Here is a 27,476-nt window from a genome sequence, read left to right on the forward strand (position 1 = left end):
ACAGAAATGTTAAGGGTTTGGATTTGGTATAAATACCGGCACTCCCCAAAGAGCTGTGTTGAAAAAGGTAAATACTAACAGGCAACATCTTTCATTAGAACAGGATTTGAAGCCTCACTAGGTGGACCGATTCCTGCTTTGTTCTCTGCACTGACGCGGAACTCGTAGGTGTTTCCTTCCTGCAGTCCTGTCACTTTGCATCTGAGATCGGAAACTGGAGTCTTTGTTGCTCTCACCCATCGCAAGCCTTTCTTCTCTCTCCTTTCTACATGATACCCTGTGATCTCGCTGCCACCGTCATCAACTGGTCTTTTCCAACTGATAGTGGCAGTGTTTTTAGTGACATTGGAAACCTCTGGCTTTCCAGGGGGGCCAGGTGGACCTGTAAAAGGAAGCAAATTTGTGAGAAATCTATGATTTCCTAAGCTCTGCTGCAAAGGTTTATGTATCAATTCCCTTATATGCTGTACTTACCAAATCTGTCTACCATTTTGACAGGTTCAGACTGTACAGGTTCTCCTTTGCCATATTGGTTTACAGCTGAGACCCGGAAGACATACTCGTTTCCTTGGATAAGTTTGGTTGCCACATGCCTGCAAGACTGAATATCTTCGGCAACCACTGTCCACAGAAGTCGGCTGGTTTCTCTCTTTTCCAGAACATAGGACTTAATTGGTGAGCCACCATCTTCCAAGGGAGGTGTCCATGTGAGTGTTGCTTTTTCAGCAGAAACATTACTGATTTCTATGGGACCTGGGGGACCAGGTACATCAAGCACTGTCACCTTCACATGTTCACTCTTTGTGCCAAAAGGATTAGTAGCAGTGATGGTGTATTCCCCAGCATCTTTTCTTGTGGCATACTTGACAGCAAGCATGGAAGACGTTGGGGTTGAAGTTATCTGAACAATATCTGATGGTCGTATGTCTTTTCCTGCCCTGGACCAACTTGACTTTGGAAGAGGCTTGCCAAGAATGCTAATAGCACTCAGAACGATGGTGTCTCCTGCTTTAACCGTTAGCCCGTCTTTTATAGTGGGATCAAGAACAATGGTTGGTGCCTCTGCAAAGGAAAAAAAAACAAACATTGTAATCAGAAAAGGAAGGTGGCTTAATTTACTGTTTTTTTAATGTGCATAAAAAATAAAATAGACCTACCATATTCATCTTTGCAGATAATGGTTCCTGTACTTTCTGATGGAGCACTGATAGCACCTGCTGTATTCTTTGCTCTAATTCGGAATTCATATTTTCCACCCTCGACAAGGTCAGTAACAGTAAAGGCACAATCTGGGACATTAACATGGTTAGCTTTCGTCCAGGATTTAGAGGGAAGGTCTCGTTTTTCTACTATATATCCAGTCAACTTATGGCCACCATCGTATTTAGGTTCAGTCCAGACGAGAGTCACTGAATTCCTTGTTACGTTGATAACCTCAGGTTTGCCAGGGGGATCTAAAATAAAGCAACAAACAAACAAACAAACCCAGTCAGCCACACACCAATGTTTCCTTCATGAGGAAATACAAAGAGACATTATACAAAGTCTCTGTATGATGACTCACCAATTGGATCAAGGGCTACAACTGGCTCTGATGGCAGGCTTGGTTTGCCTACTCCTGCTAAATTGATTGCCATAACTCGGAACTCATATTCCAGACCTTCAGTTAGTCCTGTCACTTTGAAGTCTTTCATCCTAATAGGAGTCTTATTAGCTCTCTTCCACAAAAGGCTGTTTCTTTCCTTGAACTCGATATGATACCCTATAAAAGACCCAGTGATGTGTCAGTTCACATAGAAAGTACAAAAGTAGACTGATTTTTAAATACACACACACAAGAACAAATAATCATTCTTGTTGGTATCGACACTTTTATTACCTAGCCATAGGGATATTTTTATCTCCTGGAATAGACTTATTTATGGCACCTTCTGTTAAAACATTTTAACTTACAGATACTATCATTTAGAAAGCCTTTATTAACTATTAGGAGTTTTTCATTCAAATGAAGTTAGCTTAATGAATTAGCTTACTTAATTCTTAATGTTCTGAATGCATGATGAACTGAAAAAAGAAACATACAGTTTTGGATGTGCAGATAGTACTATAAGTAAGTGGCACAGAGTCAGCTTGTTTTCGGGGAGGAAGATTTGGAAAAAATATTAATGTAAATACTCTAGGATAAGAGCCAACAAAATACCTGTAATTGGAGAGCCTCCAGTTTTCCTGGGGTCAGTCCATGTTAGAGACACGGAGTCATGTCTCACATCCACAATATTGGGAGGTGGGGGAGCATCAGGCACATCTAGGAAAAAGCAGATAATTCAAGATTTGTAATCAGGAATGTATTCGAAATGAACTGGCACCATGTTCTGCTTTATGTTTTCTGACCTTGAGACACTTACCAAATGGGTGTCTGGCAATAACTGGCTCCGATTTCAGACCCTCTCCTACACCATATTTATTTTCCGCACTGACCCGGAAGGTGTATTCCATCCCCTCGTGGAGTCTCATGACCCTGAAAGTGGTTTTCTGGACAGCTGAGGCACAAGTCACCCACTTGTTGTTTACAGAATCTCTCTTCTCTAGGATGTAGTTGGTGATCTCAGAACCTCCATCGTCCTTTGGAGGACCCCACTTTAAGGTTATGGCTTCTGCTGTGACTTCTTCAAATTTGATCGGTCCAGTGGGGATGCCAGGCTTGCCAACAACTTTTATGGTGATAGTCCCTTCCTTGGTGCCAGCCACATTCTTCAGTGTGATTGTGTATTTTCCAGCATCAGATTTTTGGCAGTCATATACAACAAGAGTGGTGTTAACTGCAGACGACTCAACACTGACTCTTGTGTCTGTTGCTAGAGGATCTTCCCCTTTCTTCCAGGACACAGATGGAACTGGCTTGCCTTTTATGGGGATCTTAAGACGGAAGTTGCTGTTTTCTTTGGCCAAGTAGCACAAATCAGGTAGGTCCTTTAAGTCAAGGTCAGGAGCCACTGTAAACCAGCAGAGATAAGTCATTTTTTTAATGCCAAGCAGTTAATTTTTTCAGATCATTATAGTTTTTAGAGGGTTTTTATGTAAGCCAGGGAATAGGGCTCAAGAGCACTTTTAGTTTTTTATATGGAGCATTTAAAAAGTCTCTATTGAATTTGTTACAATGTTATTTCTGTTTTATGCTTTGGTTTTTTGGCCATGAGGCATGTAGGATCTTAACTCCCCGACCAGGGATCAAACTTGAGAACCCCATGTATTGGAAGGCAAAGTCTTAATCACTGGACTGCCAGGGAAGTCCCAAGAGTGCCCTTCTGATGACAAAGGGAAAATGGAGATGATAGCTAAGGGCTTACCGACATCATCCTTCGCCACAGCAGTGATTTCACTTGGGGTGCCTTCTCCATTTTCATTCTCAGCGCTCACTCGGAAGGTATATTCCTTCCCTTCAGTCAAGTCTTTGGTGGTGTACTGTAAGCTTAATGATTTCATGACTCGTTGCCACTTATTTTCTTCAGTCAGGAAATCAACGACATAGCCAGTAATTCGACTTCCACCATCGCTGCGAGGCTTCTTCCAGCCTATGCTACAAGATGACTTGGTGACAGAAGTCACCTTCAGGTCCACAACTGGTCCAGGGGTTTCTAAAGCAAAGGAGACATGCTGAGTCTAAGCCCCAGAAAACCAAGGTAAGGTGTCACTCAGAATGATGGGGTGGTACCTTCATTTGCTTACCAGAAGCCTTGACAGCATCACGTGTCTCACCAGGATCACCAATGCCATACTCGTTTTCAGCAAACACCCTAAAGAAGTAGGATTTCCCCTCCTCCAGGTTGGATACTCTGAAGCTTGTTTTTGAGCACTCTGTTGTCACAGTAGACCAGGACTTCCTCTCTGCATCACGCTTTTCTACCACGTAGTTAATGATGGGGCTTCCACCATCAATAATGGGAGGATCCCAGGTAACATAGGCAGAATCTTTGGATATTTCTTTGACAGTCACGTTGATGGGTGGCCCAGGAGTATCTGAATAAATAGTGGGTAAATAAGAAATGAATACCTAAAAAACACATTGGCTACATTTTAAACATATATATGATTGTTTTTCCATGTAGACTTACCAAGCACTTTCACTACAATGGTATATTCCTTTTTGCCACAGATGTTCTCCAGAGTCAAGATGTATTTTCCTGCATCATATTTGTTCACATTTTCACAGCGCAAGAAGGTGTCAAAGTCAGTGGACTTTATGTCCAGTCCAATCCTTTCTCTTAGATTGACATTTGGTTTAGACCAAGTTATCTTGGGAGGTGGACGGCCTTTTACTGGCACGTACAGTCTCATGGTAACTCCTGCACGCAATATGAGTGTCTTCCTCAAGTCAGCATCAAGTTCTCCCTCAGGTGGAACTGTTTAATGTTGGAGTGAAGAAAGTTAGAGTAATGTATATTTCCAAGGACTGGCCTGATAACTCCTAAAATATGTTTCTGATTTCTAGTTCTTAAAAAAATTCTTAATATAATCCTCAAAACTTATGCCAACTCTCTTAAGACTCTGTAGTAATTATTGACCTTTCTATTTTCTAGTATCCTATGGGCCAACCCACGTTTTCCCTGGAGGATCTGTATCTCTTTATCTCATGAACATTACATACTCTTAAACTCTCTGTATATTACAAGTAGATGGCTGATTTTGGGCTTTCTTCCAGTGAAAGCACTCTGCTATACACTCTGGCTTTATTTCATTGTAGTAAGAAAAGTACACAGTGGGTGAAGTGTAATTCAAAGTAATAGGAGCATTGTTTAGGGAGAAAAAGTGAATAGAAGAAATGGTGGGAAAAGAAATTAAGATGGAGAGGGGTGGATTAGAAGAGAAAATAAAAACTTAAGAATGATAAATAGCTCACTGCTCTGCTGCTAAGTCACTTCAGTCATGTCTGACTCTGTGCAACCCATGGACAGCAGCCCACCAGGCTCCTCTGTCCCTGGGATTCTCCAGGCAAGAATACTGGAGTGGGTTGCCATTTCCTTCTCCGAAATAGCTCACTACTTAGTTTAAAAAGAAACCAACTTTTTATTCTCAATAAAATCCCTATATTCCATAATCTTTTGAAGACAGGAAATTCTCAGGTAAGTAAGAAAAGTATTTCAAAACCACAAATCACCTTGCCTTCCATTTGGCTTGTTATACAGTACCATAAAGTACCACCCCATCTCTCCTGCAACATACTTCTAGAGTTACCCACCCTAAAACTTGTAAATAAATAAATCTACATAGAGGAGTTCTATATATTCCTTCTTACAGTATAACTGATGAAAAGAGTTCTGTATATTTTTTCCTGGGAATACTTACTTAAAATGTCCTTGGGACAGTGTTTGTCTGGTACATCACTGGGGTCACTGTATCCAATCTTATTAACGGCATACACGCGGAACTGGTATTCTGTGTTTTCCATTAGGCCAGTAACCTCAAAGCGGGTTTTCTGGAGCTTCTGTGGTAAATTGCACCTCACCCAGTTGTCCGAATCAGCTCGTTTTACTTCAACAAGGTAACCAATGATAGGACTGCCACCGTCGTAGGCTGGCTTGCCCCAAGATAGACTCACAGAGCTCCGGGTTGTGTCATACACTTTGGGGAAAGCTGGTGGTCCAGGAGGATCTGAGGATAATAATAGAAAACTTTCATTAAAACCTCATTCCTGGTTGTTGAATGCTGATTATCACACATCTGAGGGACTCTTCCATGAAAACTTACACAGAGGATCTTGGGCATAAACAGCTTTGGAGGCATCACTGGGTTTGCCTGGCCCAGCCTTGTTGATGGCTGTAACTCGGAACTCATATTCTGTGCCTTCTTGGAGACCTGTTGCTTTTATTGTTCTTTCTATCACAGGTTTTCTGTTGACTTTAGTCCAGTTAACTGCGTGGGTTTCCCGCTTTTCAACCAAATAGCCGGTGATGGGGGAGCCGCCGTCATCTGCTGGGGGCTTCCAGCTGACTGTCATGTGGTCTTTGGTTACGTTGCTAATAACAGGAGGATCACAGCGTCCAGGTGGGTCTGTAGAGATTTACTGACAGGTTTATGTCCCGGTCTAAAAGGTAATATTTAAAAAGTAGAATGAAAAACTGTAGGAAAATGTTCTTACCGTATGGGTTTTTGGCAATTGCTGGCTCAGTAAAGATCGGGTCGCCCACTCCGTATTTATTTTCAGCACAAATTCGGAACTGATACTCATGGCCCTCTATCAGTTTCTCCACACTGCAGCTGGTGATGGGCACGGTAGCAGAGACTTGTGCCCAGTTGGCCCTGCTCGTCTCACGTTTGTCAACAATATAGTTGGTGATTTCTGAGCCTCCATCTTCAAGAGGAGGCTCCCAAGAAAGCATTGCACGATCCGAATACATTTTGTTGATTTTAACGGATGCTGGAGGACCTGGTTTATCTGAAAGGATAAGAAAGAAAAGTTAAGTCTTTCACCCAAACATATGAAACAGGGGATGAACAGAGTGGAGGACTGTAGACCTGGGCTGCTGTTTTTATACTGTCATTAACTTCCTGTACAACCTTGGAAGTTACTTTTCTCCAAATCTTAATTTCCTCATATCTAAAATTATGTATCTGGAATACGTGATCTCTAATGGTGTTTTCAGCTGTAAAACACTATTGTTCTGTGTTGAGAATAATTCCATGATGACAAAAGATACATCAAGTTAGGTATCTTTTCTCACACTAACCAAAGTGAAGCCTGAGAGTCTAGTGAAGTACTTCAGTTACCTAACACTTTGAGCTTGATAGTGGCTGATTTGGAGCCACTTGGGTTTTCAGCAGTGATAGTGTAGTCCCCTGAGTCTTTCCGGGTCACACTGAACAGCTCCAGCGTGCACAGGTTCCGCTGCATGGCCATCTTGATCCCTTCTGATGGTTTCAACAGTGTGCCATCCTTCTTCCAAGAGACTGTGGGCTTCGGTTTGCCAAAAACAGTAGCATCCAGGCAAACGTTGGTTCCAGCTTTCACGGTAAGCAAAGATTTCATAGCCACACTTAGGTCTATCCTGGGAGGTACTGGAAAGAAGTAAGATAAAAGGATTTACTATATGCAAAGCTGTATTATATAATGCTTACTTGTAAAAGTGAGAAATATGCTATCTTTTTCAAGATGGGATTTTCTTAAAGTAACTATTCATTATAAAAGAAGTACAAGTTTAATGCCAAAATTTGATAATGCTGGCAGTATAAAGAAAAAAGTAAAGATATTACCCATCATCCCAGCATCCTTAAAGCTTCACTCATCATTGTGGTGCATTTTTGGGGGACATCTTTCTGTGCATGTGTATGGTTAAAAGTATGTGGTCTTCACAGTTTGTTATCTTTTTAGTTTAACATGTTATTAAGATTCTCTATAATCATAATTTTTAATGTCTGTATACAAAGTACCTATCATTTTATTTGTCCTTATTTTCATAATGTAGATTTAGTTTTTTATTAGGGGAAACATATTATGAGTGATGTCTTCCTTTGCCTAGAATGCCCAACAGAATCTTACCACTTTCTGCCATGATAGTCACTGGATCGGAAGGTTCAGAAGGCTGGCTAATATTTACTGCGGTCTTGGCAATTGCTCTGAATTGATACTGAGCATTCTCTTCTAAGCCAGTCACTGTGAACTCTTCCTGGGGAATCTGGTGAGGTGAAGTATTACACCGTATCCACTTATCACCAGGAAGTTTGCAAGCTTCTACGAAATAGCCAATAATTTTGCTGCCTCCATCATGCTTAGGACGAGCCCAGACAAGAGATACAGTACTCTTGGAAACATCAATGACTTCAGGCTTGCCAGGAGGATCTAGAACCAAAAGAGAGATTCTCAGCATTTGTCTTAACAGCAGAAATGTTCTATTTCACTGCGTACCCAGAACATATTCCTGAATGGAAATAGTAACATTTAGAGATGCTAAGATTTAAATGTATCCTCACAATACTTTTTAAAAAAATTACTCACCAACTGGAGTTCTTGCAGTCACATATTCAGTTGGTTTGCTGGGTGGGCTGGATCCAGCTTTGTTTAGGGCATAGATTCTGAATGAATACTCGAGGCCTTCTACCAGGCCAGCACAGGGATATTCAGTTGACCGGACAGGGGTGTCATTGGCTTTCACCCAGAGCAAACTGTTTCTTTCTTTGCGTTCAATCAGGTAACCAGTAATGGGGCTGCCTCCATCGCTGTCGGGTCTGTCCCATGCCACAAAGATGCAGTCTTTGTTGACTTTAGTGACGCGTGCGTTCTTGGGTTCACTGGGCACACCTGGAGATGAAGACCAGGGAAATGTCAGTTTCCAGCCTAAGTAACAGATTAGAAAGAGAACAGTTCAGTTTTCGTCCTGAAAGGAACATACCAAATGGGAATTTAGCCAGCATCTTCGGAGATGTCAGAGGCTCTGAAATGCCAAATCGATTCTCGGCACGGACCCGGAAGATGTACTCTTGGCCTGGGATCAGTTTTCCAACCCTGCAGGAAGTTTTTGTCACTGAAGCTAGTGCCGTCACCCAGTCACCTCGGCTCACATCACACTTCTCCACGATGTAATTGGTGATGTTACTGCCTCCGTCCTCCAGAGGAATGTGCCAGGACAGGGAGCAGGCATCGGCGTCTATGTCAGAAATGTCAAACGGAGGCTGGGGGGGTCCAGGAGCGTCTGCGTGAACCAAGAGGAGAGAAAGGTAAGGACAGGAATGGGACTGGAAATACATGCTTCTGATCGTCACACGTGGATGGCTGTCTGTCTAATGTGTAACCTACCCATGACGATGACTTTGATTTTCTGAGTGTCTGTCCCAGAACTGTTCTCTGCAGTGAGGCTATAGTAACCGCTGTCTTTCCTAGTAACATCTTTAATGATCAGAACTGAAGAATTGTCTGCTTTATGCACAGCCAGGTGGCTGGACGTGACAACGTCATCTTCTCCTTTTTTCCATTTACAGACCGGATTAGGCTTTCCATACACATGTGCTTCGATTCGGAGTTTCTTCCCAGCTTTGATAGTAATTTGCTCTGGCATGAGGATCTTGGGTGGCACTAAAAGTAAGATGAAGATACATTAATTTTGTGGGGAGGTTAAATTTCCTCTAATGGGGAACTATACTAGTGTTTTTCAAATGGTGAATAACAACCCATTAGCAGGTTCCAGGTGATGTTTGCATCACTGCTAATACTTTTTAAAAAGAATGAATTGAAAATGCCAGAGTCCAGCATACATAATAAGGATGGGTGTTGCTCTAAGAAACTTCTTTTTAAAGTTATATGTATGTACGTACTGTGTCATGATTTAAGTTGTTTTACCATGTGTTGTGGGTGCAAATGTTTTAAAACCACTATTCTCTACTATATTTCAGGTATTTCTGGAATTAGATTCTTCAGGGATAAATGTCTCCATGTCAAAAGAAAATTCTTGCAAACTTTTATGACATAAAGGTTTAAATGATAAAAATGACTCAGTGACCACTTACACAGCTGTTCTTTGGCTTCGTACACGCCTTCAGCTTCTCTCGGCAAACTGACTCCCACAGCATTTCTGGCTGCTACTCTAAATTTGTATTTCTTCCCTTCCTTGAGGCCAGTGACTACCAGGCTGAGGTCTTTCACCACTGAGTACTCTGTCCAGCGATCTGCAGGCTGCTCCTCTTCCCTGTAACTAACGATGTAGCCGTCGATTTTAGCGCCTCCATCACGCAGGGGCGGTAACCAGGCTAATACAGCACTGTTCTTTGTCATTTCGGTAACCTCAAGTTTCCTGGGGGGATCCGGCTCACCTGGAAGAAAAACATGATTAAGAAAAAACTGTCCAGGTCGCCAAACCCATCCCTTTGTAATATACATTAATGTTTTCATATGCCACCTGCTTCAAAGTATGTGGTAACTGTGGTTCGGGCTGTTGAAAGTAAACAGTACTCGAGGCAGATCAAAAAAGTGTTCATTGAGTGAGATATTTTTTTGTGCTGTGCAGGTTTCTACGAGTTAAAGCCCTTTAGGGTTTTGGTATCTGGTAAATGTTTGGTATCTTGACTTGACTGAAGTCGGGGACTGGGGTTAAGAGAGGGGAGAAAGGGTGTGGCTTACTCAGAGGGTCTGTCGCAAGCACTGGTTTGGGGACATCTGTTGGGACACCGGGGCCATACTCGTTGACAGCAGTCACTCTGAAGAAATACTCTGTCCCAGGGACAAGATTGGTGACGTGGAAGCTCGTTTTCTTCACCTCTGGGGTGACTGTCGACCATGTCTTTCTCTCGGCCTCACGTTTCTCTACAATATAATGTGTCACCTGGCTCCCGCCATCATTCTCAGGAGGGGCCCAGGAAATGTGGCATGATGTTTTAGTGACATCCGAAACTTTTAAATCAGACACGGGCCCAGGGGTATCTGTAAAGAACCACAAGATTAGATATGTGAGTTCCCTCAGCCTCCTGATTGACTAAGGAGTTTCTGAAGGGGAGGAAGACAGTTGTTCACCACCCACCTAGTACTCTGACATTCACAAACACGGCCTTTTCTCCCGCCGGGTTCACGAGCGTCAAGGAGTATTTTCCTGAGTCGTCACGCGTAGAATTGGGGATGACGAGGAAGGCCATGGTGTCAACCAAATCGACCTGTCCCTTTCTGACCACATTATCAATACCCACTTTTCTCCAAGTGACCTTAGGGGCTGGTCGCCCTCTCACGATGGCAAATAGCCGGATGGGGCATCCTGCCCTCACGGTGACCAGTTTTCTCATGCTGGCATCCAAGTCAATCTCCGGAGGTTCTACAAATGACATGAAGGCCATTAGTTGACTTCAGAACGTGGGAAAGTCATGTGACAAGTGAAACAATGAATCAAGTGATAACCTAGGGCCTCACCTAGGATTTCTTTAGGTTTAATAGCATCCTTTAGTTCTGCAGGGCGCCCGATGCCAACTTGGTTTTGGGCACAAACCCTGAACTCATATTCCTGGTTTTCATCCAAGCTGGTCACGGTGAATTCCATGCGGACAAGCTGCGCTGCAGCATTGCACCTTTTCCAGCCTTCATCTGGTGACATGTCTGCTTTTTTAGGTCTCATTTCCACCACGTAGCCAATGATCGGTGCACCACCATCATACACTGGTTTTCCCCATGCAAGAGTTATGGAACTTTTGGTTGTATCAACCACTTTGAGATTGGTCGGTGGACCAGGTGGTTCTGAAAGTAAATTATGTAAGAATAAATTTACACATGGTTAACCACTACTAGTGATATGTTAGTGTATGATGTTATACAGTCCATTCTTAATTAACCACAGATAGTACATTCAGCTTCTCAATTGCTAACTAAGTCCTCCTCAGTTTTCTTTGTAAACTTAGAATCTACCATTGTTTGTACGTTTTAGGTGATTTGGTAAAAGATCTATTTGCAAAAATACTGTCTAAGATAAAGTTTTGATGTTGTGGATTTAACTTACTTGTCTAATACCTCTGTGTTTGAGATTAAGTGTTGATAGAATACCAGAGAAAAACAAGAACATCATACCTATGGGGTCTTTTGCCACCACTGGTCTTGATGGCAAGCTTGGTTCTCCAATTCCAACTTCATTTTCTGCCTTGACACGGAACTGATACTCATGTCCTGGGAGGAGATTCTGTACTTTTAGACGTCTCTCGGGAATTGCACTCTTGTTGACAGGGACCCATCGTATTGAATGCTTTTCCTTTTTCTCCAAATAGTATCCTGTGATGGACTTTCCACCATCATATTCAGGTGGCGTCCAAACCACGGTCATTTCTTCTTTGCTTACTTTAGTGACTTCTGGGGGGTCAGGGCGACCAGGTTTATCATATTTGGTTTTTGCAATGACTGGCTTAGTTTCTGTTGGAGGCCCTGTGCCTATTTTATTTTCTGCACGGACTCTGAAAATATATTCATTTCCTTCTATGAGACGTGTTACTGTAGTACCAGGTGCTAAGATAGTAGAGGAAAAGGTGGACCAAACCATTCTCTTGCTCTCACATTTTTCTAAAATATAATTTTGGATCTCACAGCCACCATCATCCTCTGGTGGATCCCAGCGAAGAGAACACCTGTCACTACACACGTCAGTAATTTTCAGATTTCTTACAGGGCCAGGCTTATCTAAAACATTCACAGTGGCAAAGGCCACAAAACTGCCAGCTGTGTTAGTTGCTGTAATTACGTATTTACCACCGTCACTTCGCTTTGCTTTAGTAAGAGAAAATTTAGACGAATCACCACTGGTGTCAATCTTGACCCTTGGTGATCTTGTTAAGTCTGTGGCATCTTTGTCCTTGGTCCATGAAACTTCTGGAAACGGTTTGCCTCGAACACCTGCCTCAAGTCGAATGGTGTCTCCTGCTTTGACAGTGAGCACACCACTTAATTTCAGATCGAGTACTGGCTTCTGTAAGTCTTCCTTCACAACAACTTCCTCTGTCTTTACCCAGTCACTTTCCCCACCTTCATTCTTTGTTTGCACTCTGAACTCATAAATCTGGTTTTCAACGCATTTGTCAACCATGTAGTGGGTTTCTTTAATGCTTCCTTTATGCACTCTTTCCCAATCAGCAGAGCCCTTCAGCCTCCTTTCAACATGATATGATAGATTTGGGCTACCCCCATCATAATCAGGCCGCCTCCATTTTAGATAGACAAATGTCTTTCCTTTATCTGCAATATGAAGGTTTTCAGGCTCCCCTGGTCTATCAATAGGGTTAATAGCCAGAATTGGAGTTTTGGTTTCAATGGTTGGCCCAACACCTACTTTATTCTCTGCACAAACTCGGAAATAGTATTCGTTGTTGGCTAAGAGGTTGGCCTTGATTAATCGCTTAGTGACATCTGAGGCGACAATTGACCAGCCTCTCTGATTTGGTTTGCGATATTCCACTATAAAGTTTGTTATTTCTGAGCCACCATTGTCTAGTGGGTTTTCCCAAGAAATTGTACAGTTCTCTTTGGTTACATTGGTGACCTTTAAATTCTGGCAAGGCCCAGGTCTGTCAAGGACATTAACGATAGCAAAACCCTGGGCATGTCCACAGCTGTTCTTGGCTGAGATGATGTACTTGCCATGATCAGCTCTAACAGCTTCTTTAATTTGTAACTCAACACGAGGTAGATCGTGAATTATGCTAACCCGCTTATCTTGGACCAATGCTTTGCCTTCCTTGGACCAAGTTATGTCTGGTTCAGGTCTGCCTTTGACCCGAGCAAGAATGCGGATAGTCTGGCCCACTCTGACGGTGATGACGTCACGACAGGTTACATCAAGTTCTACTTCTGGAGGATGAAGGATGTCCTTTGCAATGACAGACTCTGCTAGTTCACGTGGCTCTCCCTCTCCCACAATGTTGGCTGCCTTTATACGGAATCTGTACTCGTTTCCTTCGATGAGTCCAGGTACCCTAAAGGCACACTGCCTAATGAGTTCGTCTTTGTTAATCCTGTTCCACTGTGTTGTCCCAGCTTTCTGACATTCTACTACATAGCCCAGAATGGGGCTACCACCATCGCTGAGAGGCTTTGTCCATACCAGATCAGCTGATTCTCTGGTCTTGTCTTTCAGCTTAGGATTAATAGGTGGTCCAGGTGGTTTGATGGGCCGGCAGGCTTTTATTGGATCAGAACTTGGGGACGGATTGCTTAGTCCTGCAAGATTCTCAGCAAAAACTCTGAACTCATATGTATTTCCCTCATAGAGTCCAGTCACTCTGAACTTCAGGTCCGCTAGAGGAGTTTTGTTGACTCGCACCCATTTGCCTGTTACTTCTCGACGCTCCAGATAGTAACCAGTTATTGGACTCCCGCCGTCAGATTTTGGCAGGGTCCACGCCACTGTTGCAGCGTTTTCAGTAATGTCAGTAACCACTGGTTTACCAGGAGGAGACGGAGGACTAAATTTATGTTTAGCAACAGTAGGTACAGAGTCAAGAGGAGGGCCGATACCAATCTTATTCTCTGCTTTCACTCGGAAGACATATTCATATCCCTTTTGCAGGTGTGGGACTTTCAGCTTTGTCTTGCTGCTGCCTGAAGAGACCACACCCCACGTATCTTTCTTTGTGTCTTTTTTCTCCACGATGTAATTTATCACAGGGCTTCCTCCATCATCCTTAGGTGGCTGCCATGAAATAGTCATATATTCAGGGGTCACTTCCAGGATATTAATAGGGCCTGTTGGTGGACCAGGAACGTCAAGAACAGTAAGATGCACGGCTACCGTCTTGGTGCCAGCTGCGTTGGACACTGTGATCTGATATTCCCCAGTGTCTTTCCTTAAGCAGTTCTTAATGGTGAGTACTGACGAGAAGCTGTCAGTTTCAACTGTATAGCGTTCATCTGTTTTAATCTCATTCCCATCGGTTGTCCACTTTGCAGTAGGAATGGGCACACCTCTTATAATGGCAGGGAATCGGACTGTAGTTCCGGCTTTTACCACAAGGCCTTCAATTAATTTCACGTCCAGCTCCACAGATGGAGGCACTGGGAAGTAAACATGAGGAAATTAGCTTTTGTTTTTGGCAATATGGATAATATCGCAATATGAATAATTTCAAAAAGAAAATAGAGCCAATCTAAAATTTACCTAGTTTTTCTTGACATTCTATTGGGATGGTTGTGTCAGGGAGGCCAAGACCCACAATGTTTTCAGCTTTCACCCGGAATCTATAGGTCTTTCCTTGTTGTAGTCCGGTAACAACACACTCTAAGTTTGTCACAGTCTTGAACTTAATCCAGTCTTCGGTGCCCTCTTCCTGATATTCGACCAAATATCCTGTGATTGGAGAGCCACCATCGCGGTCTGGCTTATTCCAAACAAGGGAGACTTCAGTCTTGTCAACATCCACATGGTGTAGGTTCTTGGGTGGCCCTGGGGGATCTTTTCAGAAGAAGTTATGATTAATAAATATTCTCAAAGACAGTGAAACAGTACTTCTGTATCCAAAGAGAGCAACTTACGTAGGGGATCCACAGCTTTGATGGGTTTAGGTGTTTCCACAAAGGGACCACGTCCATACTGGTTCTCAGCAGCAACTCGGAAGACATACTGACTGCCTTCATTAAGATGTTTAGCCAAGTGACTCTTTTTCTTTGATGTAGTTGAAAGAGGTGACCACTGGGCACTGGCAACATCTTTCCTCTCAACCACATAATTTGTAATAACAGAACCACCGTCATCCAGGGGTTCCTTCCAAGTAAGGTAACAAGAATCTTTCCTTATTTCACTGACTTCCAGATCTCTAGGTGGCCCAGGCTTATCTGAAAAGTGTTAAATAACACAGTTATGTAAGTGATTTAATCCAGCTAAGAACTCAAAATGTATTGAGTTACTTTTATATGTTATTGCATTAAGTACATCACGAGCACTAAACATTCGTACCTAATACGAGGACTTTTACTGAGACAGTTTTTGAACCAGCTGGATTCTCCACTGTTAAGGAGTAAATTCCACCGTCTTCATGGGCAGCATTACGAATTTCAAGCTTGCTGCCAACTGGAGTAACATCAATTCTTGCTTTAGTTGGAGCCTCTCTGTCTTCCTTTTTCCAGGTCACTTTTGGGAATGGCACTCCTTTGATGATGGCACTAAGCCTTAGAGTATCACCAACCTTTATGTGTTGTTCTCTTGCCATGTTGGCATCAAGAATCAACTCGGGGGGTTCTAGAATAAAGAGAATGGTACTTTCAGATTTGCTTTGTTCATGTATTTTACAATTAAGCATAGATGATGAAGCCTGTCTTCCTTGCAGAGGCAACTGAGAATGTTTGTACTCACCGAGCCTGTCTTTTACAAGCACTGGCTCAGGAACATGAGCTGGATCTGACTCGCCAGCTGCATTGACTGCTATTACTCTGAACTTATAGGACTGACCATCCCGAAGACCGGTGACTTTATAGTTAGTTTCAGGACAAGACTCAGGAGTGTGATTGGCTCTTTTCCATTCTTCATCTCCAACTTTCTGGTACTCAACAATGTAACCAAGAATCTTGCTCCCACCATCACGACGTGGTGGCTGCCAGGTTAGATCAACTGAACTACATGTTGTATCTGTTGCTTCAGGATTAACAGGTGGACTTGGTTTAGCTACATTTAATAAAAGAGAAAATCAAAACAGAGTTAGAATATAGCTGGAAACAAACTCAGATAAAATGAAAGCTGAAAGAATGCTTTAGTACTATACCAATTGGGTCTTTAGCAACAATTGGTTTGGATGGTGGACTTGGGTCTCCAATACCAATTTCATTTTCTGCAGAAACCCGGAATTCATAGTGACACCCCTCTAGAAGATCAGGAACCCGAAATTTAGTGTATGGATGGATAGGCTCTTTGGTAACTCTAGCCCATCGCTTAGACATAGTTTCCCTCTTTTCCAGGATGTAGTTTGTGATGGGCTTTCCTCCATCATGTGGCTGGTTCCAGGAGACTAATGCAGAGTCTTTGGTAACTTCTGTAACAATTGGCTGGTCAGGTGCATCAGGAACCCCTATAACAAACATTAGCACAATGTGTTAAGAGATTTAATTCTTCCTGTTAACAACAGCAAACATTAAATCACTGAAAAGAAATATGATGCATACTGAAGCGATCTTTGGCTTTCATTGAATCAGACACCAGAGGATCACTTATTCCATACAGGTTTTCAGCATGTATCCGGAAAATATAATCTTTTCCTTCAAGCAGTTTAGAAACTTTGCATGTTGTTTTGGCACTTGCAGATGTCACAGGCATCCAAACGTCTTTGCCCACCTCCTTCTTCTCAATAATGTAATTGGTAATTTCACTGCCTCCATCATCTAAAGGCGGCTTCCAAGAGATAACCATGTAATCTTTTGTCACCTCATCAAAAATAACTGGTCCTACTGGTGGTCCAGGACGGTCTGAATAAAAGAAAAAAAAAAAAAACACAGCACAAAATGTTATTTCTACTTCTGCTTCGGAAAGAACAGAATGTTTCTAATACTTGCTAAATACTTACCAACAACATTAACTTGACAGACACCCTTCCTGGAGCCTGTACTATTCTCCACAACCACACAATATTTGCCAGAATCTGAACGCTTGGCCTTGAGCTTCTCTAGAGCAAGCGTCATCGGGGTGGTCTTTATATGAGTGCGGTCATCTTCCAGCACATCAGCTTCATCTTTGAACCAAGAAACTTTAGGCTTTGGTTTGCCTGAGTAACGACCCGTGAGGGCAAAAGCTTCACCAACTCGAACTGTGAGCTTATCTCTGAAGTCGAGGTCAAGCGTTGGAGGAGCTGGAATGTATAATAATAAAGGCAAGTCAGTCTGACTGATGTCTTACAGTAAATCTGTATGTGTACAAGTTTTCAAAGTGTAAGCTGCATTTGACACATACCCAGCTCATCCTTGCAAGTGATTGGCTTGGTGCAAAATGATGGTTTGCCTTGTCCAACAATATTGACAGCACTGACCCGGTACTCATAGGTATCACCTTCTTTTAAACCTTTCACAGTGTATTTCCTGCTCATCAAGTTGTCACTTGTAACTTTGTGGAATTTCTCAGTTCCAATGAGACGGCTTTCTAGGACATAGTTGATAATTTCAGATCCACCATCATACTTAGGGGGATTCCAAGTCAAAGTGACAGACTCTTTGGTAACTTCTTTGACTTCCAGGTCTTCAGGACGCTCTGGTACAGCTGCAAGTTTGGAGTGACAGTGAGACAAATGTTAAAAATGTAGGAGAATGTGGTAAATACTACTTTCCAAGGATTGCATTTAAACTATTTGTTTGATAAGTGACAAAACAGATCTCAACATAAAATGAGTAGCTAAAAGGGATCCAATATAGTCTGATTTCCAGATGACAAAATAGACATTAATTGAGACCAGATAATTCAGGAAAGTTCTCCAGAGCTGGTAGTTTCAGAGTTAGGAAATTACTTCATATTTATGCCATTAAGTGAAAATTTAAAAAGTGCAGTATTATATGGAAGGATCTGAGGAATATGTATTCCCATAATCTCTTTTACAGTCACATTCAAATAGAACCAACATCAGATACTGAGTATTTGTCAAATGAAAGAAATGTTTGGCATTTATTTATACACCTATTTTTTGTCACTACAGTCTTTGATTAAATGAGTGAAGACGTGATTAAGGATGAAATTGTTTTAAACTGTACTTACTGATTGGATCTCTTATGACAAGTGCATCTGTGGTCTCAACAAATGGGCCCATGCCAATACTATTTTCAGCCGCAATTCGGAAAAAGTAGGCTTTTCCTTGAATGAGACCCTGGACGGTCGCATTTTGTCGGGTAACTGTGTATGTCACTGGGGTCCATGCTCTACGGTCAGCTTCCCGCTTTTCAATGACATAGTTGGTGATGGGAGAGCCCCCATCATCTTCTGGTGAGAACCAGGTCAGCTTGCAAGAGTCATTGGTCAGGTTGTGAGCCAGGAATGGTATTCCAACAGGACCTGGTACATCTAGAAATAAGAGGGGAAGGTTTCTAGTTGTTTGACTTCAATGAACTACAGGGCTCAATATTTGTTACCCTCTGTTTTTAAAAGGGAGACAAAAATACTGTTATGAAAGAAGTAAGACTTTGTGTTTGTTTTTTTTCTTTCTTTCCTGGTGTCTATATCCAGCTGTATTTTAAAATAAAGTTAGTTTGCAGTAGTTACTGATTGCCCCTGCTTTAACGGAGACTTATGGAACAGCTTTATATATACACACACATATAGAAAATATTTTTAGTAATTTGTGAGTCAGATAAGAGGGTGATGTTGGGAGGAAAGTACACAGAGGGAGACGGGAGAAGGGTGAGGAGCGGCATGACTATTTTTTGTGTTTAGTTTACTCTCTAGAAGGAAAAGGGGGAGAGAATTTTTTCAGGGTGATCAGTGAATCTGAGTAGCACAGAAGACCCCAAATCTCAGAACGACCGGTGAGAGGGTTGCAGTTTAACCTGGAAACACACCAGTTTGTAAAGTAACAGCCCTTGGACAGAAGGCTGTTCAGGAGTTTGAAACAATGTAGAAGCTTGAAGGGCCACTGCTCAATGAGATTGTTTCCTCATGCCATTTTCATCAATGAAAACAAACCGGTTTCATAATATGAATTATGCTCGATAGAGGACTGGTTATTTTAACATAAGACTTGGGTGTTTGGAGTGTGGCAGAGCCTAGAGATAAGCTGAGAGAGAGATCTGAAGGGGAAGGCTTCACTTTCTGAGCAAATCACTGGAAGAGAGCAGTCCGAGAGAGGCGGGAACAAGCCCTGCAGGGTTCAGCTCAATATTCAGGGACTCGAAATGCAATATTGATAATCCAATATGATGCTTCTCTTTGATTAGTATGCGGACAGCTTCAAAGGGATTTTTGCATTATTATAATAAATAGCAGGTCCTATGATGTGAAAAATGGTCAGTAGCAAACTGTTAAACATTCTTGGACATTTGCGGGAAAGTTGCTTTTATGAAGACTACATAATAATACAGTAAATGCTTATGGAAGGATGCTATATAAAAAAGGCAGCATACAGGACTTCATAGTAGGAGTACAGTCATGTTAAAGTATACATTAGATAAAAAAGTAAGGAGGGAATTTTTTAAAATGCTAATAATAGAGGTCAACGGGATTGTGGGTAATTTTTATTTTCCAAAACACTTGTAATATAGTTTTCTTAATAGTACATCTTTCTTGTAGATGAAATGCTATTTTTAAAAGATGTGTGGACAAACTGAGTTTTTACCTAACACATCAACGATAATTGTCTTCTTTCTTTCCCCTGCTGCATTTTTAGCAAGAAGAGAATAGACGCCTTGGTGGCTCCTTTGGCAATTCTTGATGACCATGGATGAGCTAATGGCTGTGCTCTCAATGGTGGCCTCTTGAGGTAAAGCTCTTTCATTCATGCTCCAGGTAACAGTTGGAGGAGGCTTTCCAGACACATAGGCGATGATCCGAATCACCCCTCCAGCATGGACCACAATTCTATCTCTGACGCTGGCATCTAACTGAAGGTCAGGTAATTCTGGAAAACAATTTAAAAACAGTAAGTGTGCTTCTCATTTCCAATCCGAAATGCAAACATTGATAAAATATTAGAAACATCAGTAATTACCAAGTCTGTCCTTCATTTCAATGGCATCAGTGACTTCTCCAGGCTCTCCAATGCCAGCAATGTTGACTGCTCTAACTCTAAATTTGTAGAATGCGCCTTCTTTCAATCCTGTCACAACAAGTTTTGTTCCTCTCACTTCTTTATCTTTGGCCTAGGGAAAAATCACAGTCATTTGATAATTAGAATACAGTGATATGACATGCGTGCTCAGTTATGTCTGACGTTTTGTGACCTTATGGACTGTAGCCTGCCAGGCTCCTCTGTCCATGGGATTTCTCAGGCAAGAATACTGGAGGGGGTTGCCTTTCCTCCTCCAGGGCATCTTCCCAACCTAAGGATCTAACCCGTTGTCTCTTATGTCTCCTGCCTAGGAAGTAGGTTGTTTACCACTGTGCTACCTGGGAAGCCCCTAGAATATAGTAATGCTTTCTAATGTGTGGTTTTATTTTCTGCGGTTTCATTTACCACAGAAGTCATTGGGAATCTGAAAATACTAAATGGAAAAAAGTTTCCACAAATAATTCATCAGTTTTAAACTGAGTTCCATTCTGAGCAATATAATGATATCTTGGGTCATCCTGCTCCATCTCTGCTTGGGAAGTGAACCATCTGGCTTCCCTGGTGGCTCAGTGGTAAAGAATCCACCTGCCAACGCAGGAGACACAGGTTTGATTCCTGAGTCAGGAAGATCTGGAAAGGAAATGGCAACCCCCTCCAGTATTTTTGTCTGGGAAATCCCATGGACAGAGACGCCTGGTGGGCTACAGTCCATAGGATCATAAAGAGTCGGACATGACTTAGCAATTAAACAACAGCCCCTAAACAACAATTACCTGCCCATTAGTATAAGAAAAACCATTGTATATAGAGAGAGCTCAGTACAGTCCTTGGTTTCAAGCATCCACTGGGGGTCTTAGAATGTATCACTGTAGTTTTTTGTTTTAATAGCTTTACAAAGTGTAACAATAGCATATTCACTCTCTTTGGGAAAATTGTTGTCAATTTAGGTTGACTAAATTCCAACTGAATGGAAGCAATTATGTTTTAAAATATTGTCAAATGATTGAAAAAACTGTACTGTACTTATTACACTTTTTTAAGTTTTAGAGCCAAAAGGTTCATAATATTAAAACTTAAGTTTTTTATAATTAAATTTATTTTTAATTGAAGGATAATTGCTTTAAGGACAGATTTTGATTAAATTTTTTATATAAGATGTCTGGATTATCAGTTAAACTATTTTTTTGATTTCTTAATTAAAAAAATACAGGTAAGAATGAATGGGATTGAGAATAACTGTACATGTCCAGTTTATTTACAGTATATTCCCCTCATGCCAAATTTAGCTACCTTTTCCCATTCTTCTTTTCCTTCTTCTTTATATTCAACAATATATCCTGTTACTCTGGACCCACCATCTTTTAGTGGGGGAGACCACTCCAGATCCGCAGATGATTTAGTCCAGTCTGTAACTTTGGGAAATGGAGGGCCAGGAGGTGCTGGAAAGAACCAGTAGACATTATTTTTGACTTTTTCATGGTACTTTTGGGAAGAAAAAAGAAAAAAAAAAAAAGGAGTCATTTGAAGGCTTACCAATTGGATCTCTAGCAGTCGCTGGGTCTGATGGCAGACTTGCTGGCCCCACACCAGCAGCATTGATGGCGTATACCCGGAATTGATAATCAGAACCTTCAATGAGACCAGTCACTTTGTAAGAAACACCCAAAGTCATGGCTTTGATAGGATCTCGGTTAACTCTCTTCCATCTCTTTGAAGTGGTGTCTTTCATTTCTAGCCAGTATCCGGTCACAGGAGAGCCTCCATCGTATTCTGGCTCTTCCCAATTGACAGTCATGGAGTTTCGAGTCACACTGCTAACTGTTGGCTTATCTGGTGCTCCGGGGACAGCTGTGACAAAAATCACAGTGATTTACAAGAAACTGTGAAAGACAAAGACAATAATGACTTTGAATGTGAAATACGTGATACTTACAGAAGAGGTTTCTCGCTGTTTCAGGTTCACTGTCAAGAGGCTCCCCAATGCCGTATTTATTCTGGGCCATGATTCGGAATACATACTCATGGCCTTCTAGCAACTTGGGAACTGTGTACGTGCATTCTTTGGGCTCACTGGAGACACGCACCCATGTCTTCCTGTTAGCTTCTCTTTTCTCAATTACATAGTTTGTAATCTTAGACCCACCATCGTCTAGAGGTGGAAGCCAAGATAATGTCATTTGATCTGCTGAAACAGATTCAAACTTTATTGGTCCCACTGGAGGGCCAGGGCGACCTAAAATGGTTTTAAAAAAGAAAAGCTTTTAAGGGAAAGATCTTAAAACCAAATATTACGTTTATGAACAGAAAGTCATGTAGTTTTAATAAAATCATGTCAGTTTTACCAAGGACATTCAGTCTCATTTCCTTTGATGCTGTTCCCAGATTATTCACAGCTGTGATAGTGTATAAGGCAGTGTCACTCCTGCGAGACTGTGGAATCACTAGGGTGCAAGTATCATCCACCACCAGTTTGTTGACATGTGTATCATAGACAACAGGTTCTTTGTTATCAGGCTTCTTTGGAGGAGCTTTAAACCAGGTTAGTGTCGGAAATGGCACACCTTTAATTTTGGCCACAATGTTAACATCAGTTCCTTCTTCAACCTCCATGAATTCTTTTAGCTCAATTGCAGGTGGGCCTAGATTATTTAAAAAAAAAAAAAAAAGTTGTCATTAGAAACATAAAACACTAAAGGATCAGAAATATTGAATAGAATTCATAAAGAACAGATCTGTCTTCAGCTAATTCGTACCAGTTTGGGGGAGAGGCATAGGTGGTCATCATCCTTTCTTGGTCTATATGTAGCTATGTATCAGCTATTGTCTCTCAATTACCTGGCATTATTACGTAGATACTGACAAAGGGCAGAGAGAAGTGCAACTGTAGCAAGTAGTTTAGGCTTGGGAGTTCTTTTATGATATTCCCTAATATTTATTCAGAGTAACGAGGGGACCTATTTTGTTTGTTCTGAGATGAATTCTTTTAAGAAATATAACTGCTAGTAGAGGTAGAGCAATTTTCCCTTTTTCATGAATTTAGTATAAGAATATGCAAAGTGGGTGGTGACTACCACTCTCCTAAGTTTATAAGAGAGAACTAACAAATACACAGTGGTAGAGATGGTAACAATAATTACAGGAAGAATTATTAGCATATTTCTGTGGATATTTGATCTCTTCAAATGGATGTATCTTTTTCTCAAACAGAGAAAAATCAATACAATTTTAATAAACCCTGTGTAATCTTTACTCAAGGACACTCAGTGTCATTTCCTTTGATGCTGTTCTCAGATTATTCACGGTTGTCATGATATGTGAGCAAGTTTCTTTTTCTCAAGTAGAGAGAAAGAGACTTGACTGTGAACATAAATGGGCCCTGGCAGTTGCTAAGCAAATAACTGGTTACTTTTTGCCCCTTTTGAGGAGCATGCAGAGGAACTGTTTTATCTTTTGGTAAGTAAAACAGCCTGCTGTGGAGAAAAATCAGAGTAAGGAAATTCTACACGGTATCTCTTTTTAGTAAAGGAAAGGTAATCTGTAAGGAAATGTGATAATTCTGTGGGAGGTGAGTGATTAGGTAACAGGTCCGTGTCCAGACTCAACCCATGGGAGCTTCCAATGCACAGAGACATCTTTTTATTTTGGATTTTTGAATATCTAGGAAGGCATCCATAAAGAGGACCTTCTCCAGTCACATGTTGGTACATACATGTCTGGTCTTTGACGATCACGGGGCCAACGGTGGCTGAAGGTTTGCTGACTCCTGCAGCATTGACGGCTTTGACTCTGAATTCGTATTCCCCACCCTCGATGAGGTCTTCCACGGTAAATTCCAGTTCTTCCACATCACGCTTATTGCACTGTCTCCACGCTTCTTTCTTTGTCCCAGTAGGATCCCATGCAAGGCACTCAACAATATAGTGGGTGACAGGGGAGCCCCCGTCATTCTTTGGGGGTTTCCATGACAGGTGTACGGTGTTCTTTGTGACGAGGCCAATCTTCAGTTTAATAGGGGGATCAGGAGGATCTTTAAAAAATAAAGTATGAATCATTTATAAGAATACATTTCAGGTTTAGGAAGCTAATTTAATCTTTGACTTAAAAACTTACATATTGGGTCTCTGGCAGTAGTCCTCTGAATCGTTTCCGCAGGAGCACCAACGCCAAAACGGTTTTCTGCCCGCACGCGGAAGAAGTATTCCTGTCCGGAGATGAGGTCGGGAACGACAAAGGAGGTGCTTCCACAGTTGGGATTGACTTTCGTCCACGCTTTGCCATCAATGGTCCTCTTCTCAATAACATAGCCTTTGATCCTGTCTCCTCCGTCATCATCCGGCATCTTCCATGAAAGTCTGCAACTGCCCCTTGTGATGTCACTGACTTTCAGATCTTTGGGTGGCCCTGGTACATCTGTTGGATGCAAATCACAATGTAAACAGTGCTATCTTGTTTAAAGTAATTTGTTCTGATTCCATAATAACTTTTAAAGCCTTTCTTACCCATGACTTTAACTCTGCAATTTGCGGTCTTTTGTCCGGCTTTATTCTTGGCTGTGATGCTGTATTTGCCTGAATGAGATCGTTTACATTCCGGAATAATAATTACTGATGAGTTTTCAGCAGTCTCCAGCTGTACAAAGAAAACAGGAGTCATACAATGAATGAACTAATAGCAGTATTAAAGTCAATCAGATTCTGAAATCATTTCAATTTTCTTTTTCTTACCTGTGCATCTTCAGGTATATCATGAACCCCATCCTATTAAAAAATAAGATAATCAGTTATAGTGTAAATATTCCTTAGAGTGATTCAGTGGGAGATGCAGAGAATTATAATTTTCTCACCTTCATTGCCTTCTTTGCCTTTCCATCAAATTCCCAAGATGATTTTGGTGTTGGGCGTCCCTTAATGACGGCAGGAATCCTAATCTCTGTGCCAGCTTGACAAATCAGACAGTCTTGTGCTCCAATGTCAATGAAAACTTCCGGTACCTCTGTAATACCATGGATAATATAACAGGATTTAGCTCACCTTTTTTAAAAAGTAATTGACACATCTTCAGTAAATGAATTTAATAATAAGATCAAAAGATGAATACAAAGATGGATTAAGGACTAGGACCTTGAACATCAGTGGCAGGAATCTCTCCAGTTGTATCACTTGGTTCAGATTCACCAGCCTCATTGACAGCTTTCACCCTGAACCTGTACTTCCTGAGCTCTTTCAGGTTTGGCACCACACATTCACAGGTAGGTAGAAGTTTGTCTGGTTCGTTGACGCTTTTCCAGTCTGTACTGCCTTCTTCTTGCATTTCTACAATGTATCCTTTGATTGGACTGCCACCATCTTTGGCTGGAGGTTTCCACGCTAGTGTGATGCTTGACTTTGTTTTATCTTTGACTTCTGGGCGAGAAGGTGGCCCAGGTGGATCTAATAATAAAAAAAATCAAAATGTGAAGCTGATGAGATGCTAGATTTATGCACTGTAAGAGTATTTCACTATGCCTGATCATATTTTATTTTTAACATATTAAAATAGGAATGCCAAAGGAATAAATTACCTTCTAGAGAAGAGAAATATAAGAAAATCTATTTTCATTTAGCATTAATGCTAAGACAAAGAAAGCAAACAACTAACTGGGAGTAGAAAGACTACTGGCTAGCTCTTGATAGATTATTATTCTATTTACACATGATTGGTGAAAAGCTATTTTACTTTTGAGATCTCTTTGAAGAGATTCTGCAATATTCTATACTAAAAACTTAATATAACCTATCATAAAATTAAAAAATGACTTCATCATTAGCTATAAACTTTTGAACACAAACTGATTCTTAATGCCCTGTGTTGTAGACATTGATGCTGTCCCTAATTGCATAACAATCCATTATATTTCTGACAGTGCTTTATAATTATGGAAATTCTTTTACTCTGTTCATCTTTTTAATGATGGGTCTTTCCAGTGCCTAAGACAGTTCTTTACACATAGCATATATTGAATACTAGCTTTCAGAATGAATGAATAATTCACTTTTTATATATGCTCCATATAGGACTTAGATTATTTTAAGTATTTTTTTACAAATAGTTGAATTTTTCCCACAGAAACTCCATACATACAACACATGATATTAATTATTAAGGCCACAGTATTTTAATTTTTGAACTGATATGCTTATAGATCTTTCAGAATTGCTTTTTATTTGACTTCACAGACTATGCTTGAGGATCTTACATCTTTGTTCAATATGTATTATTGAAAATTTAACAACCATTTGTGTTTGTTAAACTCCTACTTGAAGGTCTGTATAGTGAGGGAGATAATTTCCGCAGTAGCTGATTAAGGAGGCAGAGGTTTACGTATGGGAGCAAAGAGGAGCTATGTGGTCCAAGGTCTTTATTATTGTGATTCCTCATACAATACTAGGTTTAATCTAAGCGCTTAAAAGCCATATGAGTTTCTCTATGTGTACGCATACACATGTATATATACACATTAGATATGTGTGCTTGGTGTGGTATATGTATACACACACCACATATATACTTTTGACAGTCTACATAAGTATGAAACTTCTATAAATAAAATAACTTCAGTTCAGTCGCTCAGTTGTGTCCGACTCTTTGCCACCCCATGAATCACAGGACGCCAGGCCTCCCTGTCCATCACCAACTCCCAGAGTTCACTCAAACTCATGTCCATCGAGTCGGTGATGCAAATAACTTGGCATAGAATAAATACAAGAAATTTAAGAGCAGAATTATCCACTTAGTGGCTTTGCCCTTGATATATTCCAGAGATGGAAGCATACTTACATATGGGATCTCCTGCAACTTCTGGGTCTGATGGTTCACTGGGAGGGCCAACTCCTGCAGCGTTTATTGCCATTGCTCTGAACTGGTATTTAACACCTTCAATCAAACGGGGAACATTAAATTCCACGCCTTTTAAGCCCACTTTGGTTATTGGTGCTCGGCTAACACGTGACCAGTAGGCACCTCCCTCTTCTCTCTTCTCCAGCCAGTAACCAGTAATTGGAGAGCCGCCATTGTCCAGAGGAGGAGTCCAGCTCACTAGCATCGACCCTTTGGTGCGCTCCAGAACTTTTGGTTTTCCCGGAGGTCCAGGAGTGCGGTAAGGATCTTGAATGACCACTTTATCTGACTTGCATTCATCGCTGGTTCCGTATTTATTCACTGCCCTAACTCGGAACTCATACTGACCATTGGGAATAAGTTTCCAGATCTAGAAATCGGATGAATAATAATTTCTTAGAAACAATATACTTATGTTGATTTTCACTTGT

The 27,476-nt window shown here is 41.3% G+C and overlaps 1 protein-coding gene across 31 annotated transcripts in view; it reads right to left on the bottom strand.

The window, feature by feature from the left end:
- Positions 1 to 27,476, bottom strand: part of TTN (titin) — a 276,712-nt gene that overhangs the window by 50,334 nt on the left and 198,902 nt on the right. For all 31 annotated transcript variants that reach the window (XM_088830575.1, XM_088830572.1, XM_088830570.1 and 28 more), the window contains 44 exons: positions 26,986 to 27,415; positions 25,290 to 25,598; positions 25,013 to 25,161; positions 24,894 to 24,926; positions 24,669 to 24,798; positions 24,280 to 24,579; positions 23,879 to 24,196; positions 22,512 to 22,808; positions 22,103 to 22,402; positions 21,703 to 22,017; positions 21,460 to 21,608; positions 20,110 to 20,260; positions 19,738 to 20,019; positions 18,168 to 18,470; positions 17,376 to 17,678; positions 16,993 to 17,274; positions 16,595 to 16,894; positions 16,198 to 16,500; positions 15,792 to 16,100; positions 15,396 to 15,677; positions 14,975 to 15,274; positions 14,601 to 14,894; positions 11,531 to 14,497; positions 10,883 to 11,203; positions 10,503 to 10,787; positions 10,106 to 10,405; positions 9,496 to 9,798; positions 8,789 to 9,064; positions 8,385 to 8,684; positions 7,991 to 8,293; positions 7,535 to 7,834; positions 6,766 to 7,053; positions 6,137 to 6,433; positions 5,746 to 6,048; positions 5,344 to 5,649; positions 4,113 to 4,400; positions 3,727 to 4,017; positions 3,348 to 3,635; positions 2,406 to 2,993; positions 2,201 to 2,305; positions 1,565 to 1,762; positions 1,158 to 1,454; positions 475 to 1,062; positions 80 to 382 (listed from right to left, as the gene is read on the bottom strand). In XM_088830575.1, coding sequence (XP_088686701.1) covers positions 80 to 382; positions 475 to 1,062; positions 1,158 to 1,454; positions 1,565 to 1,762; positions 2,201 to 2,305; positions 2,406 to 2,993; positions 3,348 to 3,635; positions 3,727 to 4,017; positions 4,113 to 4,400; positions 5,344 to 5,649; positions 5,746 to 6,048; positions 6,137 to 6,433; positions 6,766 to 7,053; positions 7,535 to 7,834; positions 7,991 to 8,293; positions 8,385 to 8,684; positions 8,789 to 9,064; positions 9,496 to 9,798; positions 10,106 to 10,405; positions 10,503 to 10,787; positions 10,883 to 11,203; positions 11,531 to 14,497; positions 14,601 to 14,894; positions 14,975 to 15,274; positions 15,396 to 15,677; positions 15,792 to 16,100; positions 16,198 to 16,500; positions 16,595 to 16,894; positions 16,993 to 17,274; positions 17,376 to 17,678; positions 18,168 to 18,470; positions 19,738 to 20,019; positions 20,110 to 20,260; positions 21,460 to 21,608; positions 21,703 to 22,017; positions 22,103 to 22,402; positions 22,512 to 22,808; positions 23,879 to 24,196; positions 24,280 to 24,579; positions 24,669 to 24,798; positions 24,894 to 24,926; positions 25,013 to 25,161; positions 25,290 to 25,598; positions 26,986 to 27,415 — 15,334 coding nt within the window. The remainder of the gene's footprint in view (positions 1 to 79; positions 383 to 474; positions 1,063 to 1,157; positions 1,455 to 1,564; positions 1,763 to 2,200; positions 2,306 to 2,405; positions 2,994 to 3,347; positions 3,636 to 3,726; positions 4,018 to 4,112; positions 4,401 to 5,343; positions 5,650 to 5,745; positions 6,049 to 6,136; positions 6,434 to 6,765; positions 7,054 to 7,534; positions 7,835 to 7,990; positions 8,294 to 8,384; positions 8,685 to 8,788; positions 9,065 to 9,495; positions 9,799 to 10,105; positions 10,406 to 10,502; positions 10,788 to 10,882; positions 11,204 to 11,530; positions 14,498 to 14,600; positions 14,895 to 14,974; positions 15,275 to 15,395; positions 15,678 to 15,791; positions 16,101 to 16,197; positions 16,501 to 16,594; positions 16,895 to 16,992; positions 17,275 to 17,375; positions 17,679 to 18,167; positions 18,471 to 19,737; positions 20,020 to 20,109; positions 20,261 to 21,459; positions 21,609 to 21,702; positions 22,018 to 22,102; positions 22,403 to 22,511; positions 22,809 to 23,878; positions 24,197 to 24,279; positions 24,580 to 24,668; positions 24,799 to 24,893; positions 24,927 to 25,012; positions 25,162 to 25,289; positions 25,599 to 26,985; positions 27,416 to 27,476) is intronic.

This window comes from Moschus berezovskii, chromosome 2 (assembly GCF_049115385.1).
Source record: "Moschus berezovskii isolate FMDL1 chromosome 2, NW_MosBer_1.0, whole genome shotgun sequence".
Lineage (NCBI taxonomy): Eukaryota > Metazoa > Chordata > Mammalia > Artiodactyla > Moschidae > Moschus > Moschus berezovskii.